Source organism: Lampris incognitus, chromosome 12 (genome assembly GCF_029633865.1).
Source record: "Lampris incognitus isolate fLamInc1 chromosome 12, fLamInc1.hap2, whole genome shotgun sequence".
Lineage (NCBI taxonomy): Eukaryota > Metazoa > Chordata > Actinopteri > Lampriformes > Lampridae > Lampris > Lampris incognitus.
In genome coordinates this window covers 15,484,723-15,500,531 of record NC_079222.1, presented here as the reverse complement: position 1 = coordinate 15,500,531, position 15,809 = coordinate 15,484,723, and the positions used below count along the sequence as shown (strand labels likewise).

Sequence of the window (15,809 nt, the reverse complement as noted above, 5' to 3'; positions counted from 1 at the left end):
AAAAACATTCCCCCTTCATTCGTAACAAACAGTTATGTAGTCGGTTGCCTCGTTAACTCGTCTAGTTTTTCCTGTTTTGAATGGCCATGGCCAGTCTGAAATATATGTTGTTGTACTCCACCAACGCGCTGAAGATCATTCAAAAGGTGAGTTGTATTGGCTTACTGACGGCGAGAAGAACGGTGTTTTTGAACAGACAGTGCTCCGGCTGATGTCGGTGGCTGTAATAGACTGCGTTTATATAGCGCTTTTCTAGTCTACCGAGCGCTCAAAGCGCTTTACAGTGTATGTCTGATATTCTTACACTGATGGCAGAACCTGCCATTGCAAAGTGCTTTCTAAGCTGCTCATCAGGAGCAGTTGGGGGGGTTCAGTGTCTTGCTCAAGGACACTTCGACATGCTCTGGGAAGGAGCCGGGGATTGAACCAGGAACCTTCGGATTACCGGACGACTCGCTCTACCTCCCGAGCCATCCCGCCTCACTCTAAAATTCAAAATGACGCCCAAGTGTTTCAATGATGTCTGGCTTCAACACAAGTTAACCTGCGTAGACGTGATCAGGAGTATTAACGTTATAACGTTTACTCACATTTTTTCCCTTTCTTTACAGACACACGTCATTTACACCAAGAGGGCGCTGTTCTTGCCCAGGCTGTCTCGCTTCAAACCTGCAGATGGTAAACATTGTACAATGCCATACTCGAGTTGTATCACAGTCAACACATTGTATCCACTGTGCTGCCCCCAAGTTAAATGTTTTTGCCCCCCCCCTCACTATTCAGGCAGGTTCATAAACTTTGGCCGACAGTCAAGTTCTGCAGCTGCCAGAGCAGAGAAAGAGGGAGAATCTTTTCTCAAATGGTTCCTGCTTCTGATTCCTGCCACAACGTTTGGCCTTGGGACATGGCAGGTATGATCTCACCACTGCTGTTGTCATTGTAGTTTCTAAGTACAGGGTCCTTGTTGTATATTAGAAGGAGCATTTTCAAATATCAGTCGAAACGGCTCCTATCTTATGCCTCCAAGGTAAAACGACGAGAGTGGAAACTGCAGCTGATTAATGATCTGAGAAGGCTTACCACAGCTGAGCCTATTCCTCTGCCTACTGAGTAAGCGTTTGTGTGTGAGACACATTCTAATGAGATCATCCTTAGCCATGCTGGTACATGTCCTCATCAAGTTTCTCTTTTGTATTCTAGTCCTTTTGAACTGAATGGCCTAGAATACAGAAGGGTTAAAGTGCGTGGGCACTATGACCACTCAAAGGAGCTGTATATTTTGCCACGCTCACCAGTCGACCCAGAGAAAGAGGCCAGAGAGGCAGGCAGGCTGTCTTCCAGTGGAGAAGTAGGCGCAAATGTCATTACCCCGTTCCACTGTACTAGCCTTGGGTGAGGCCCAAAATATTTAATATCCATAACGAGTAACATTTAATTGTAATTTTAAAGTAGGTTGGTCATTGTGAGACAAATATGTGAGCCAAAGAAAATATACACCATTTGTCAAGAATCTGGAAACGTCCGTCAGTTGTGGCTTAACTTTTTAAATACTTGTATTGCAGCATCACAATTCTGGTGAATAGAGGATACGTCCCAAAACTCAAGACAAGACCAGAGACGCGGATGAAAGGACAGGTAAACAACTGAGCAAGATCTTTTTTCCAACAGTTTTTAAACTCTGAGCTCCATCATGCAATAGCAGCATTGATTTGCTAAGAATCATATGATTTCTGAATCTACTAAGCGGGCCTTCACTAGATATTTCCCTAGTGACAAGGTGATTTATACTGTAATTGTATAGATTATTAATATTGTCACCCTGTAGGTTGAAGGAGATGTGGACGTTGTGGGAGTGGTAAGGCTGACAGAGACCCGCAAACCCTTTGTACCACATAACGATGTGGAGAGAAACCGCTGGCACTACCGAGACCTAGAGGCCATGGCCAGTGTCACTGGAGCTCTGCCCGTCTTCATTGATGCAGACTTTGGTAGGGCCTCAGGGATAAAGATGTTAATTTGTCATTATGCTACATGCATTATACAACTGACTCTAGTGCTAAATTCCTGTAATGCTTTGGCAGAAGAGACACATTTTATTGGAATACACCCCCACATAGCAAACTCATAAGAAATTACACCTTGGTATATTCGAGCTGGTAATGAATTGTGTGCTGAGAGTGAGATGAATGCAACCATGTTCTTGCTATACAGCCAGCACCATTCCTGGTGGACCAATAGGAGGACAGACCAGAGTCACACTGAGGAATGAACACATGCAGTATATAATAACATGGTAAGTCAGAACTTTCGGGTTTTCAAACTTAAACAGCACTGAAAAATATATCTTTGAAATATTCTCGTATGTGGCGCTTTAGTCTGGCAAGTTGCCAGAAATGATAAATTAAAATGGTACTCTCACTTTTCCTATTCTTAATGTTTCTAATAACTAGTTTGCTGGATGGACAACTACTCACTGATTTTCTCTTTGTAGGTATGGACTGTGTGCTGCAACATCTTACATGTGGTATGCAAAGTTCATAAAAAAGTTAAAATTGTGAAAGTTTTGTGTATAAAAAATAAAATTATTCTGTTCAGTCATGAAGTTAGCCTGATTTAATTCTTCGGTTATAAATATGCAATATTTGTTACTCACTGTTCTCCAGGTCTTAACACAGGATTCATTGTTCTCCATAAAGATGCTTTTAAGAGTCCCTAGAGGAGCACCGAGATTGGAGGAAACATTTTCTTTGTGTATATAAAGGATCTTTATTCTCTTCTATTATTGTCTTAAAAAAGGCAGATTAAGGGGTGCCAAAAGAAACCAGTCATTGCAACAAAATCTCACCTTACATTTACTGACATCAGTTCAGCTGATGGTTCTAATTAATTGCGCTTAAAGTCAGATTGAAAACAAAGCAAAAATCCTAAATTTTAAATTAAAAGAAAAAACTTTGCCATAATGAATACAATTCTTCTACTCTTACCAAGAAACCGTTTGATACCAAATAAATCTAAACGGTAATTTTTTCAAGTATTTCACCTATACACCACCTTTCTTGGAAATAAAAAGGTCCCATCACACAGTCACTTCAAGTATGGTTACCACAACCTGAACGTACATTTATTATTCTGCTACACTGCTTTTAGGTACAAACTAAGAACAATACTGGGGACCAAACCTTAGTTTACAAATAAATGTATTACAGCTCACCTTTTACTAGTATAAAAAAAGCAGAATACAAGGAAACAATTATTGTTATTGGGCTTTTATTCAAGATCATTTCAACCAAGCTTGGTTGCCAATTCCTTGGCCTTTGCCTTCTCCAATTTATTGATACGAGCTGAGGATTTGGGGCCCATGATACCACCTCCCCAGTGACGACGAATCTGGGAAAACAAACAGATGGAGAAAGTTGGAATGGTGGTAGTGCAACTTTTCTGTTGACAAGCTGAGAACTACTACATTTTCTAAAATGACTTAACCAATTATCTTCACGGTGCACTTAATCACTGCTTACCTCCTCATATCTGTCATTGTAGTTGGTTTTGATGGCCTCAACAAGCTTGCCCAGTGCACCTTTATCCTCACTAGGAGAAAGGGGAAAAAATTTAAAGCAACATTGTGTAATTTTATTAATCTATTAATACCTGGAGTGTGTACACAACAAATTCAGACCTCTGGTGCTTCAATAAAACACTTTCTTCAAATGGTCTGGTGCAACAAAAGTATGCATAGTATTGTCACAATACCACCAATCGAGATATGGTCCTTTATTCGGGCACAGGAAATAATGCTCACTACCAGGCATGATAAAAATGAATGCAGGATTTTTGATGCCCCCCCCCCCTTCAGCAATGGCTTGGTGGTGGAGGTTGCAGTAAAATACATGTGGTCCATTGCTGGGGAAAAAAATCCATCCTGTCGTTTTTATAACTCGTAGCAAGTGTTATTTTTCCTGTGCACGAAGAAACGATAACTCTTTGGCCAAATTGATAGAAAAATAACACAATGTCACTTTAAACAAGGCAACATATCCCCACAAGAAAATTAAGCTCGCTGTTGTTCCTGGGTTATCATCAGTATTACACTGATGAGCAACCAATGAGGATGCAGTATGCAGCTCATTTGTTTATTCATTCACTGTGTCCATGACCGCAGCAGTTATGTGCAAACTTCAATTAAACCAAGCTGAGCAAACTGTTCACTAGAGAGTAGGGATGGGTACCAAAAACCGGTATTAAGCGGCACCAGTGCCGAATTATTAAAGACCGTAGTATTGATAAGCTCCGACATTAATGGTTCTGCTATCGGTATTGGAGAAATTAAGAGAATAAAACGTCCTATTTGGGCTACATAAACGTTATCTTGCAGCTTTTATCTCATCAACTCTGTGTCTAATTTGCAATACAATTAAGACAGTCTATGATGCATTTTCGCTATTCCCAATCCAGAAAGAGAGATCTCTATCTCGGAGCCTGTCATATGTGCGAGCCGAGGAGCGGGACCAGCTCTCTGCCTCTCTAGACGTGCGTGCACACACACACACACACACACACACACACACACACACACTGCTCTTAGTAACAAGGGCGAAGAGTGAACTACACAGTTAAAAAAGTCTGGTTATACTTCAATGCTGACAATGCTTGTTGCCACAAGTGCAACAAGTCTTTTGCACGAAAGGGCAGAAACAAGCAATCTTTCAAAACATCTAGCGAAAGTGCATCAAATACAGGTGGAGAAATGCAGTTTTCAACTGCCTAGCTCGTAGTTTATCACTCGCTGCCCCAGCCACCTTAGGTATGTTATGTATACCAGCAGTGTAGAGCCCACTCGGTGTTAAACAAATTATCCAAACATGGTTTAGTGATTAAAAGTAACACTCTGTCCAGACACGAGAAAATAGAGCAATGTTAATTCTTTTATTAGTTTGTTTCATTTTTTCTCTTAAAAAATAACAAGAACCAATAAGAGTACCATCAACGTACTGGATCGATAAGTAGTACCGGTAAGCGTAGTAGTACCATTAAAAATCTTAACGATACCCATCCCTACTAGAGACTGTTGGTTCATTCAGTGCCATGTAGTTCAAGGACAACCCTGGTGGTAAACCCCACACTGACAAATGCAATCATATTGAAATTATAAAATGATGAGGTCCATTTATTTCTCCAGCATAAAGACCGGGCCTAGGTTTAGACAAAATAAATAAATAAAACCCAATTCAACATGCAAACAAGATTCTGCTTTCTGGTATTCAGTAACGTAACCTTGGGTACTCACAATTACAAGCAACAATATACACAAACGCCAAGATTGTACTTACGGGTTTATCTGAGTGAAGGCCACTGTCGTGCAGGTTTTTCTGTGCACCAGTCTACCCAACCTGGCCTTGCCCTTGACAATGCAGTATGGAACACCCATCTTGCGGCACAGGGCTGGAAGGAACACAACCAGCTAGAGGCGAGGAAACAAAGCAAGAAATACCAATTTTACGGTTCAGCATTAAGTTTGAAATGCTAGCCTTCTTCAAGGCGAACACCTATTTCAATGTACTATGAAAAACAAAATATCCTAAATAATCTTTCTTTAGATTGTGGTCTCTGCTCAGGGTTAAAAAGCTCGTGTGTTTTGATCCACAGAAATGATTCAGCTGAAGAAATTCAGACATCACTGCAAATGACCACCTATACAACAGGTTGAGTGCCGTCTGTGAAAGGCAGAAACTAATGACTTACCTCAATAGGGTCCACATCATGGGCAATGACCACAAGCTGGGCCTTCTTACTCTCTACAAGGGTAGCAATGGCGTTCACACCTGAAAAGCAGAGCAATGGACACCTTTAGGCCACTACCAAAAAATTAATCTAGCAGAAATTCTCATATTTCTCATTGCCAATGCTCAGGGTTAAAAAGCTCTTTAAACTTCATTTTTAGTTTCAGGTGAAGAAATTCAAAACATCATTGCATTAAGGCCATGTAAATCAACACATGTCAATCTTCAAGCATTTTTCACATTTTAAAATTCTTACGCTTACCGGCACGGAGAACGGGAGGCCTCTTGGTGGGGACATCTCCTTTTCCAGCAGCTTTCTGCTCAGCACGGGCCAACAGCCTTTGCTTCTTTTCCTGCTTGGTCTCTGGTCTGTACTTATGGGCCAGTTTGAACAGCTGTGTGGCTGAGAAGGAAATTGTATAAGCATAATACAAGTTCCTGAACTTCAATTACAATCTCGACCTACAAGTTTATTGCAAATTAAGTGACAGCTGACAAGTACCAGCCAATTGCATTAGTGATTGTTATAATGACCATTTCTTAGTATTTACTCATCTCATATGGTTAATTGCACACTGCTTTCTTCTCATGTGTACCCCATGCCCTCTGAAGGCATCTTACGTAAATCAGCATTGCATTGTTTTTTTTCTTTCTAGACGCATAGGCTAAAGAATGTTTATGTGACTTTTGAAAGAATAGCATGCAACCTTGATATTGTGTTTCAGTGGGAGTCAGGTACGGCTCTGTGTCCTGTCTTCAAGATAAAGGGCGCACAGCTGTACCATAAGAAGTGATCAAACATTCCTTTACCCAAGGGAGGGGTAAACCTCTGATAAAAGAGTAACAAGGGCTCTGTCCAGGGTCAGACTCTGACTGCTCTCTGCATACTCTTGTATGTGTGTGGAAGTGATAGGGTCTGTCCTTTTTCAGCTGAAAAACTTAAATTATAAAATAAACTCACAAAGACCATTTTTGCTGTTCTCACTCTTCATTAAAGTATTTTTGCCGCAACAGTGATCATGATGAAAAGGTCAATGTTGCTGTCAAGATAGCAAATACTCTTAGGAGTAATTTACAAAGCACCTATTAGCTGATTTAAGTATACAATTAAGACTTTTCCCTGTGATCTACAGATCCGTGACTCACAGATAAGATGTCTCCTTCAAGTTGAAGAAATTTTGTCAAGATCACAACTATTCCATATGGCCTACCGGTCTGGCGGTCTAGAGCCTGAGTGAACTGGTTGATCGCGGGGGGAACCTTCAGACGCTTGTAGAGGATGGAACGTTGCCTCTGCAGGCGAACGTAACGGGGCCATTTGACAAATCTTGTCAAATCACGCTTGGGTTGGATGTCCTGACCTATGGGACAAAAAAGCAAAGCTTGAGTACCTTGTATCCAATTAGCATTAAGCAGTCCCCCCGCCCCTCCTTAGGTGCATCAGAGATCTTGGCGGAAATTGTCAACATTGCTGATTTAGATAGCAAATATTCTTTCACATCATCTGCACTTTATTCGACATTATAGTCCCCATTCCTCTAAAACAGGCATAGGCGATCATGTGCCACAAGTATACAAGTTTTCCATCCAAACAATCACTATGCCAAATGATTTCACTGATTAGCACACCTTCAGCTAAAGAAAACTAACTAATCAGTGAAATCACTCGATATAGTGACAGGATGGAAGGATAAACTGCATATTCACAGCACTCTGGCACATGGCTACCTCTGCTGGCTCTAAAACACAATCTAGATACTTACCAATGCCAAAGTTCTTCGGCCTCTTCTCAAACAAGGGGTTTACGACTTTCTTGGCCTCATGCTTCTTAGCCACGGAAGGGGCTGGGGCTACCTTCTTCCCTTTGGCTTTCTTTCCCTTGGGCTAAAAAGCAAAATAACATTAGTTACATGGGGCCGAGACTATTGTCCTACCATGCAAGACCTTCACAAAAATGATGGAGGAAGTGAAAGCATCATTGAATACGCCAAGTTATCCAAGCTGATGGCCAAGTAGACCAGGGATTGGCAACGTGATCCAGAATGGGCCGGTGTGGGTGCAGGCCTTTGTTCCAACCAAGCAGTTACACACCTGAGTCTACTAATCAAGGTCCTTAGCAAAGACCATTGGTTGACTAACAGAATCAGGTGTGTTAGCTGCTTGGTTGGACCAAAGACCCACACTGGCCCTTTTCTGGATCACGTTGCCTAGCCCTTAAGTAGACTCAGGACATCATTAGACACACTCAAGACAATGTTGCTGAGGTTAACGCTTCCAAACAGTACTTCACAGTCTCATAAGTCAAATTAAATCAACGATGGCAGTTGAACGTATGACTTAGATGCAATTAGGTATAGGCTAAAAAAATAGCGTCAAATTTGCTGGTACTCCAAAATTCACCAGACTGCCGGTAAATAAGTACATGGGTCAACCAAAAGGACTCCAGTCTGTACGAAGCCTCCAGCCTTTCCAATGCAAGTCTATACGCAAGTCTTTTCTTCTCTCACGTTACTTCCCGTCACATCACGGCTGTACTTTGCAAAACCACGCCGATAACATCGATCACCCAACTCGAACTGAGACCACAAACTGGAAAGTTAAAATTAAACTCCCTGGCTGCAGCGTTTACGTTAATTAATACAACACACAAGCTAGGTACACTGCCTGGGCCCATTAACCCGGCCGGCTAACTCGTCGACGAAGCGCCCACATTCAAATGGTTGCTCAAGCGCCACCGGTAACGTCAGCATTACCAAAAGCACAAAATGTCTGAAATACCTTAAAGTACACACAACCCTTAACAACGATAGTTAATTGCTGAAAATGTCATCAAAACTGAGCAGCGCACTCTTAACGCTAAGTCCTCACGTTAAGCAGTCACTCGGCCTCTTACCGGCTACACCTAGCTCGCTTCCGAGATTCAAACGGAAAAAAAAGAAAAAGGCATCCCCAAGCAAAAACATCTTCATGAAGAAAGGTTAGCTTCAAAGAACTGATGAGTGCGTTTAATATGGTTAAATAACGCGTTCAGGCAAAGATGCAGATGGATGTAAATCTGAAAAACATTTTCTCCCGAGAGGTAACAGCGTACTCACCATGATGTTACGTACAAAAAGAAAGAGCGATGGATTGTGGGTACGTTAAGTACCGCGATGCTTCGCACATCACGCAGGGCGATAAGCACCGATCTGGAGTCAGTTTTCACTCCTTTACACCGCCATTCCGGCAATTCCCTCAAAAATCTCACCTGACCCAAGATCCGTACACTAAACCTCACAAGAAAACTTTGATACATCATTGATACGTCAATCGTATTTTCAGTGCAGTTAATTTAATCAGTTCTCTCGCTGTGTAAAATCAGAATCATAAGCAGAATTAATTTATTTGGCCATTATGTGTAGGCCTACGCACAAAGGGAATTTGACTCCAGTTCCTCCATTGCTCCCCATGTACTTACACAGAATAGACATAGATAAAACAAAGTCAACAAGGTAAACATAAAACATTTAGCAACAATGTACAGATATGGATTATACAAAAGTATATATTACAAAAAAATGACGTTACAACAAGAAGACGATAGTGCAACGGCGCAGAGTGCAAAGATACTGTAATAAATGTTTTGGTTATGCTTGAATCACTGGATTATTTTGCTCCTTATTTGTTGAGCAATTTTCTCACCGTTGAGTGTTTCTTTTAACAAAGTTTATTGCCTCATAAAGAATTTAATCGACTCGCTGAATTTATATATATATATATATATATATATATATACACTCACTGGCCACTTTATTAGGTACACCTTGCTACTACCGGGTTGGACCCCCTTTTGACTTCAGAACTGCCTTAATCCTTCGTGGCATAGATTCAACAAGGTACTGGAAACATTCCTAAAAGAGTTTGGTCCATATTGACATGATAGCATCACGCAGTTGCTGCAGATTTGTCGGCTGCACATCCATGATGCGAATCTCCCGGTCCACCACATCCCAAAGGTGCTCTATTGGATTGAGATCTGGTGACTGTGGAGGCCATTTGAGTACAGTGAACTCATTGTCATGTTCAAGAAACCAGTCTGAGATGATTCGAGCTTTATGACATGGCGCGTCATCCTGCTGGAAGTAGCCATCAGAAGATGGGAACACTGTGGTCATAAAGGGATGGACATGGTCAGCAACAATACTCAGGTAGGCTGTGGCGTTGACACGATGCTCAATTGGTACTAAGGGGCCCAAAGTGTGCCAAGAAAATATCCCCCACACCATTACACCACCACCAGCAGCCTGAACCGTTGATACAAGGCAGGATGGATCCATGCTTTCATGTTGGTGACGCCAAATTCTGATCCCACCATCCGAATGTCGCAGCAGAAATCGAGACTCATCAGACCAGGCAACGTTTTTCCAATCTTCTATTGTCCAATTTTGGTGAGCCTGTGCGAATTATAGCCTCAGTTTCCTGTTCTTAGCTGACAGGAGTGGCACCCGGTGTGGTCTTCTGCTGCTGTAGCCCATCTGCCTCAAGGTTCGACGTGTTGTGCGTTCAGAGATGCTCTTCTGCATACCTCGGTTGTAATGAGTGGTTATTTGAGTTACTGTTGCCTTTCTGTCAGCTCGAACCAGTCTGGCCATTCTCCTCTGACCTCTGGCATCAACAAGGCATTTTCGCCCACAGAACTGCCGCTCACTGGATATTTTCTCTTTTTCGGACCATTCTCTGTAAACCCTAGAGATGGTTGTGCGTGAAAATCCCAGTAGATCAGCAGTTTCTGAAATACTCAGACCAGCCCATCTGGCACCAACAAACCATGCCACGTTCAAAGTCACTTAAATCACCTTTCTTCCCCATTCTGATGCTCGGTTTGAACTGCAGCAGATCGTCTTGACCATGTCTACATGCCTAAATGCATTGAGTGGCTGCCATGTGATTGGCTGATTAGAAATTTGCGTTAACGAGCAGTTGGACAGGTGTGCCTAATAAAGTGGCCGGTGAGCGTATATATATATATATATATATATATATATGTATATATATACACATATATATATTTTATGTAGGAAAAAAACTTTTAATACATAGCAGTACAGGCTTGTACTGCTATGTATTAAAGGTGTGCCCCCCCCCTCCCTACATCTATATTGATGGTCCGCTCCTCATTAGTTGAGCACTTCTATCAACACCATTGACGGTTTCCGGAAAAAAAACAATATATATATATATATATATATATATATATATATATATATATATATATATATATATATATATATATATATACACACACACACATTATCTGAACCGCTTATCCTGCTCTCAGGGTCGCGGGGATGCTGGAGCCTATTCCAGCAGCCATTGGGCGGCAGGTGGGGAGACACCCTGGATAGGCCGCTAACCAATCACAGGGCCGACACACACGCAGACACACACGCAGACACACACGCAGACACACACGCAGACACACACGCAGACACACACGCAGACACACACACACACACACACACACACACATTCATACCTAGGGACAATTTAGTACGGCCAATTCACCTGACTTACATGTCTTTGGACTGCGGGAGGAAACCGGAGCCCCCGCAGGAAAGCCACGCAGACACGGGGAGAACATGCAAACGACCTCCTTGCTGTGAGGCGACCGCGCTAACCACTGTGCCATGTATATATACGTCATGTATGTATGTATGTATGTATGTATGTATGTATGTATGTATGTATGTATGTATGTATGTATGTATGTATGTATGTATGTATGTGTGTGTGTATGTGTATGTGTATGTGTATGTGTATGTGTATGTGTATGTGTATATATATGTATATATATATACACATATATATACATATATATATATATATACATACATACATACATGTATATGTACATGTGTGTATATACATATATAGTATATAGTATATAGTATATAGTGTATATATATATATGCATACACACACACACATATATATATATACATACACACACATACGTGTATATATATATATACACACACACACACACACACACACACACACACACACACACACACACTTGTTAGGGGTCGCCACGGCAGATCATCCATTTCCATCTCTTCCTGTGCCCTGCATCTTCCTCTGTTACACCAGCCACCTGCATGTCCTCTCTCACCACATCCATAAATCTCCTCTGGCCTTCCTCTTTTCCTCTTCCCTGGCAGCTCCATATTCAGCATCTTTCTTCCAATATACTCAGCATCTCTTCTCACACATGTCCACGCCATCTCAGTCTTGCCTCGCTTGCTCTGTCTCCAAACCATCCAACCTAAGCTGTCCCTCTAATATACTAATATATATACTATATATACTAATATTCCTAATCCTGTCCTTCTTCGTCACTCCCACTGAAAATCTTAGCATATTCAACTCTGCCCCCTCCAGCTCCGCCTCCTGTCTTTTCGTCAGTGCCACTGTCTCCAAACCATATAACATAGCTGGTCTCACAACCATCTTGTAAACCTTCCCTTTAACTCTTGCTGGTACCCTTCTGTCGCAAATCACTCCTGATACTCCTCTCCACCCACTCCACCCTGCCTGCACTCTCTTCTTCACCTCTTTTCTGCACTCACCATTACTTTGGACAGTTGACCCCAAGTATTTCAACTTATACGCCGTCGTCACCTCTACTCCTTGCATCCTCAGCATTCCACTGTCCTCCCTCTCATTCACACACATGTATTCTGTCTTGCTCCTACTGACTTTCATTCCTCTTCTCTCCAGTGTATACCTCCACCTCTCCAGGCTTTCCTCAACCTGCACCCTACTCTCGCTACAGATCACAATGTCATCCGCAAACATCATAGTCCACAGAGACTCCTGCCTGATCTCATCTATCAAGCTTCCCATCACCATTGCAAAGAAGAAATGGCTACGAGCCGATCTTTGATGTAATCATATACCTTCACCTTGAACCATCTGTCATTCCTACTGCACAGTTCACCACTGTCAAACTGCCCTCATACATAGCCTGCACTCTAACATACTTCTCTGCCACTGCTGACTTCCTCATACAATACCAAACTTGCTCTCTTGGCACCCAGTCGTATGTTTTCTCTAAATCCTCAAAGACATAATGTAACTCCTTCTGGGGTTTTCCATACTTCTCAATCAACTTTGCAAAGCAAACATCACATCTGTGGTGCTCTTTCATGGCATGAAACCATACTGCTGCTGGCTAAACGTCACCTCTCCTCTTAATCTAGCTTCTACGTATTACTCTTTCCCATATCTTCATGCTGTGGCTGATCAACTTTATACCTCTGTAGTTGCTACAGTTCTGCACATCGCTCTTATTCTTGAAAATCGGTACCAGTATACTTCTTCTCCACTCCTCAGACATCCTCTCACTTTCCAAGATTGTGTTAAACAATCTAGTCACCACCATGCAGTCTCCAATCCCTTTCAGATCACGCCTCCACTCGTATATGTATGTCACCCTGTGTTCCTCCTGCTTCTTGAAATATGTATTCATCACAGCCATTTCCATCCTTTTCACAAAATCCACCACTATATGATAATAATAATAATAATTTTTTTTTACATTTATATAGCACCTTTCTAAAACAATGTTACAAAGCGCTTCACAAAAAACAAAAACAAAACAAAAAACAGATAAAACCAGACAAGGCAGGAATAAGAGTAAGATCAAATAAGAGGGAAAATAAAAACAGTAAAAATAAAGACAAATATCAAACATTTGTAAAAGCTTTCATAAAAAAGAAAAGTCCTTCCACATTTCTCTCCTTGACACCATACCTGCCCATCACCTCCTCATCATCACTGTTCCCTTCATCAACATGCCCATTAAAGTCCGCTCCAATCACCACTCTTTCCCCCTTGGGTACCCTCTCCACCACGTCATCCAGCTCACTCCAGAAATCTTCTTTCTCTTCCATCTCACACCCAACTTGCAGGGCATATGCACTGATAACATTCATCAATACACCTTCGAGTTCCAGCTTCACACTCATCACTCTGTCTGACACTCTCTTCATCTCCAGCACACTCTTGACATACTCTTCCTTCAGAATTACCCCTACCCCATTTCTCCTCCCATCCATACCATGGTAGAAGAGTTTGAATCCACCTCCGATGCTCCTGGCCTTACTCCCCATCCACCTGGTCTCTTGCACACACAGTATACCTACCTTTTTTCTTTTCATCATATCAGCCAGCTCTCTCCCTTTACCAGTCATAGTGCCAACATTCAAAATTCCAACTCTCACCTCCACATTCCTACCCTTCCCCCTCTCCTCCTTTGCCCAACAGTAGCATAGTTTCCACTGTCACACTGCCATAAGCAATCATCAGCTGTCCATTGATTGTTTGTCATGAAACAGGCTTGTACAGTCTCATAAAGAATTTACTTGACTCACTGGATCACACACACACACACACACACACACACACACACACACACACACACACACACACACACACACACACACACACACACACACACACACACATTTACATATATATATATATATATATATATATATATAAACTTTATATATAAACTTTGTTAAAAGAAACTCTCAACAGTAGGGAAAGTGCTCAACAAATAAGAAGCAAAATGATCCAGTGAGTCAAGTAAATTCTTTATGAGACAGTTTATGCCTGTTTCATGACATTGCTTAGAGATTGTGGAAAATTTACGATAAAAATTCTCTCATCCACATTCCGGCTGTAACTATACCTTTATCCGGGAGTAACGAGGTAATGACAACAATTTCAGTACCTGCTAGAAGTTCTTCAAACCCCGAAAGGAATACATATCAAGGACGCCCCTCTCGGCTGTCTTTTCATTTCTTCACTAGAAGACCTACACACTTTTAAAGTGCCTGCAGGGAGTTTTAAAAATCCCAGGCGGAATATAGATCAGGGTCATAACCCTTGGCTGTCTTTTAATTGAACCACTTCAGTATTCAGGGAGCAAAGTCTACCAAAAGGTATTACCCCCTCCAGCGCCCATGCTATCGCATATCTGGAAACGTATGGAATCTGGACATTTCTGATCCGACGCTACAAGGTCTACGACTTCTTCATGTTTCTGATGATCTCAAGATGTTAAATGCAGCCACGTAACACTTTGAAAAAGATTTATTTTCCCATTCGACACCAGGCACTTCTGCAGCCAGTGGATGCACTTGCACGCACCCTAGGCCAGTTAGCGTTACACGATCTACTGTCACTTTACGTCATACACTTTAGTGGAAGGGGGCAGATTTAAGTGACGTACAATATTCCGTCACTTCCGTAAACAAGAACATAAGGCTTTTTTCAATGCATCGCTTTCTTTCGTTCGTGGAGGGAAGGCTGTCCTGTCCAAAGAGAGAATGCCAGCTGTCGCTCGTTGACCTGACGTAGACATCCAAGGTAACTTAACCCCACGTATTTGTACGAGCATCAGTCCCCCCCCCTTACAGGTAGCTTTAGTTTGCTATTTACTGGCACGAACCGTTGCAGTTGGGATTTCCCCTCTAAACCCGGCTGGATCGGGTTGCGAAGAGTCGGGACAATAAGAGTCTCTATTAAAATGCCCTAAGCAAAATGCAAGTTCAGTTGTAGCTTAATTGGCAACAAGACGAAGAGAGAAAGCAGCTGGCTGGTTACAACTTGGCTGAGTCACTGACGTTGCACTTTGCTATGGACTGGATGGGAGGGGGAGCCTGGTGTAGGCTGGGTTGGGGCATCGCGTCGGTCCGGTTGTCTGCATGTGAAGTCGGCAGCGGAGCCCATTGTATCACGATCTGTCTGCAGAAACAAAATAATGAAAAACGCCCAATATCGACGAGACAGCCGTTTCTATTGGTAAATATATAGCCTCCCGTCTAATTTTGTCATCCCCGCTGCTAGCAAACGATTCCCGAGCGTTCGCCGAGAAAACGAGGCCTCGTAATCTGCAGGCAGAAATTGCGGGTGGACGGGTTGATCTTATTATCGACACATCACTAAGGGTTTTCCGTTTGCCAAGACGCTCAAAGCGACGAT

The 15,809-nt window shown here is 42.2% G+C and overlaps 3 protein-coding genes and 3 non-coding genes across 6 annotated transcripts in view; 2 read left to right on the top strand and 4 right to left on the bottom strand.

Moving 5' to 3' along the window:
• Positions 1-12: 12 nt before the first annotated feature.
• Positions 13-2,598, top strand: LOC130122037 (surfeit locus protein 1). The gene is made up of 9 exons (XM_056291056.1): positions 13-146; positions 612-678; positions 784-911; positions 1,028-1,110; positions 1,201-1,392; positions 1,563-1,635; positions 1,826-1,988; positions 2,212-2,293; positions 2,492-2,598. Exons 1-9 carry the CDS (start codon positions 81-83, stop codon positions 2,556-2,558), a joined length of 921 nt encoding a protein of 306 aa, XP_056147031.1. The 5' UTR covers positions 13-80; the 3' UTR covers positions 2,559-2,598.
• Positions 2,599-3,250: 652 nt separating this feature from the next.
• On the bottom strand, positions 3,251-15,511 carry rpl7a (ribosomal protein L7a). Its single transcript, XM_056291215.1, has 8 exons — positions 15,452-15,511; positions 7,541-7,661; positions 6,989-7,138; positions 6,040-6,180; positions 5,740-5,819; positions 5,328-5,458; positions 3,519-3,588; positions 3,251-3,387 (listed from the first exon to the last, which is right to left on the bottom strand). The coding sequence occupies exons 1-8, from the start codon at positions 15,509-15,511 to the stop codon at positions 3,283-3,285; spliced, it is 858 nt and encodes a 285-aa protein (XP_056147190.1). The 3' UTR covers positions 3,251-3,282.
• On the bottom strand, positions 5,604-5,680 carry LOC130122284 (small nucleolar RNA SNORD36). The gene has a single exon (XR_008811196.1). It is a non-coding gene; the product is annotated as a small nucleolar RNA SNORD36 (small nucleolar RNA).
• LOC130122283 (small nucleolar RNA SNORD36) lies at positions 5,899-5,971 on the bottom strand. The gene has a single exon (XR_008811195.1). It is a non-coding gene; the product is annotated as a small nucleolar RNA SNORD36 (small nucleolar RNA).
• LOC130122285 (small nucleolar RNA SNORD24) lies at positions 7,214-7,286 on the bottom strand. The gene has a single exon (XR_008811197.1). It is a non-coding gene; the product is annotated as a small nucleolar RNA SNORD24 (small nucleolar RNA).
• Positions 15,094-15,809, top strand: part of usp20 (ubiquitin specific peptidase 20) — a 50,824-nt gene continuing 50,108 nt past the window's right edge. Inside the window, exon 1 of the mRNA XM_056290248.1 lies at positions 15,094-15,194. The gene's annotated coding sequence lies outside the window, so the exon portion shown is untranslated. The remainder of the gene's footprint in view (positions 15,195-15,809) is intronic.

Bases quoted from the DNA above. Each gene is read 5' to 3' on its own strand.
- LOC130122037 (XM_056291056.1), top strand. From the start codon at position 81: ATGGCCATGGCCAGTCTGAAATATATGTTGTTGTACTCCACCAACGCG. The intron at 1,989-2,211 runs GTAGGGCCTCAG...CTTGCTATACAG, and splicing joins CTTCATTGATGCAGACTTTG to CCAGCACCATTCCTGGTGGA. The intron at 2,294-2,491 runs GTAAGTCAGAAC...TTCTCTTTGTAG, and splicing joins ATGCAGTATATAATAACATG to GTATGGACTGTGTGCTGCAA.
- rpl7a (XM_056291215.1), bottom strand. From the start codon at position 15,511: ATGCCCCAACCCAGCCTACACCAGGCTCCCCCTCCCATCCAGTCCATA. The intron at 7,662-15,451 runs GTCAGTGACTCA...TTTGCTTTTTAG, and splicing joins AGTCCATAGCAAAGTGCAAC to CCCAAGGGAAAGAAAGCCAA. The intron at 5,820-6,039 runs GTAAGCGTAAGA...TCTGCTTTTCAG, and splicing joins GCCTCCCGTTCTCCGTGCCG to GTGTGAACGCCATTGCTACC.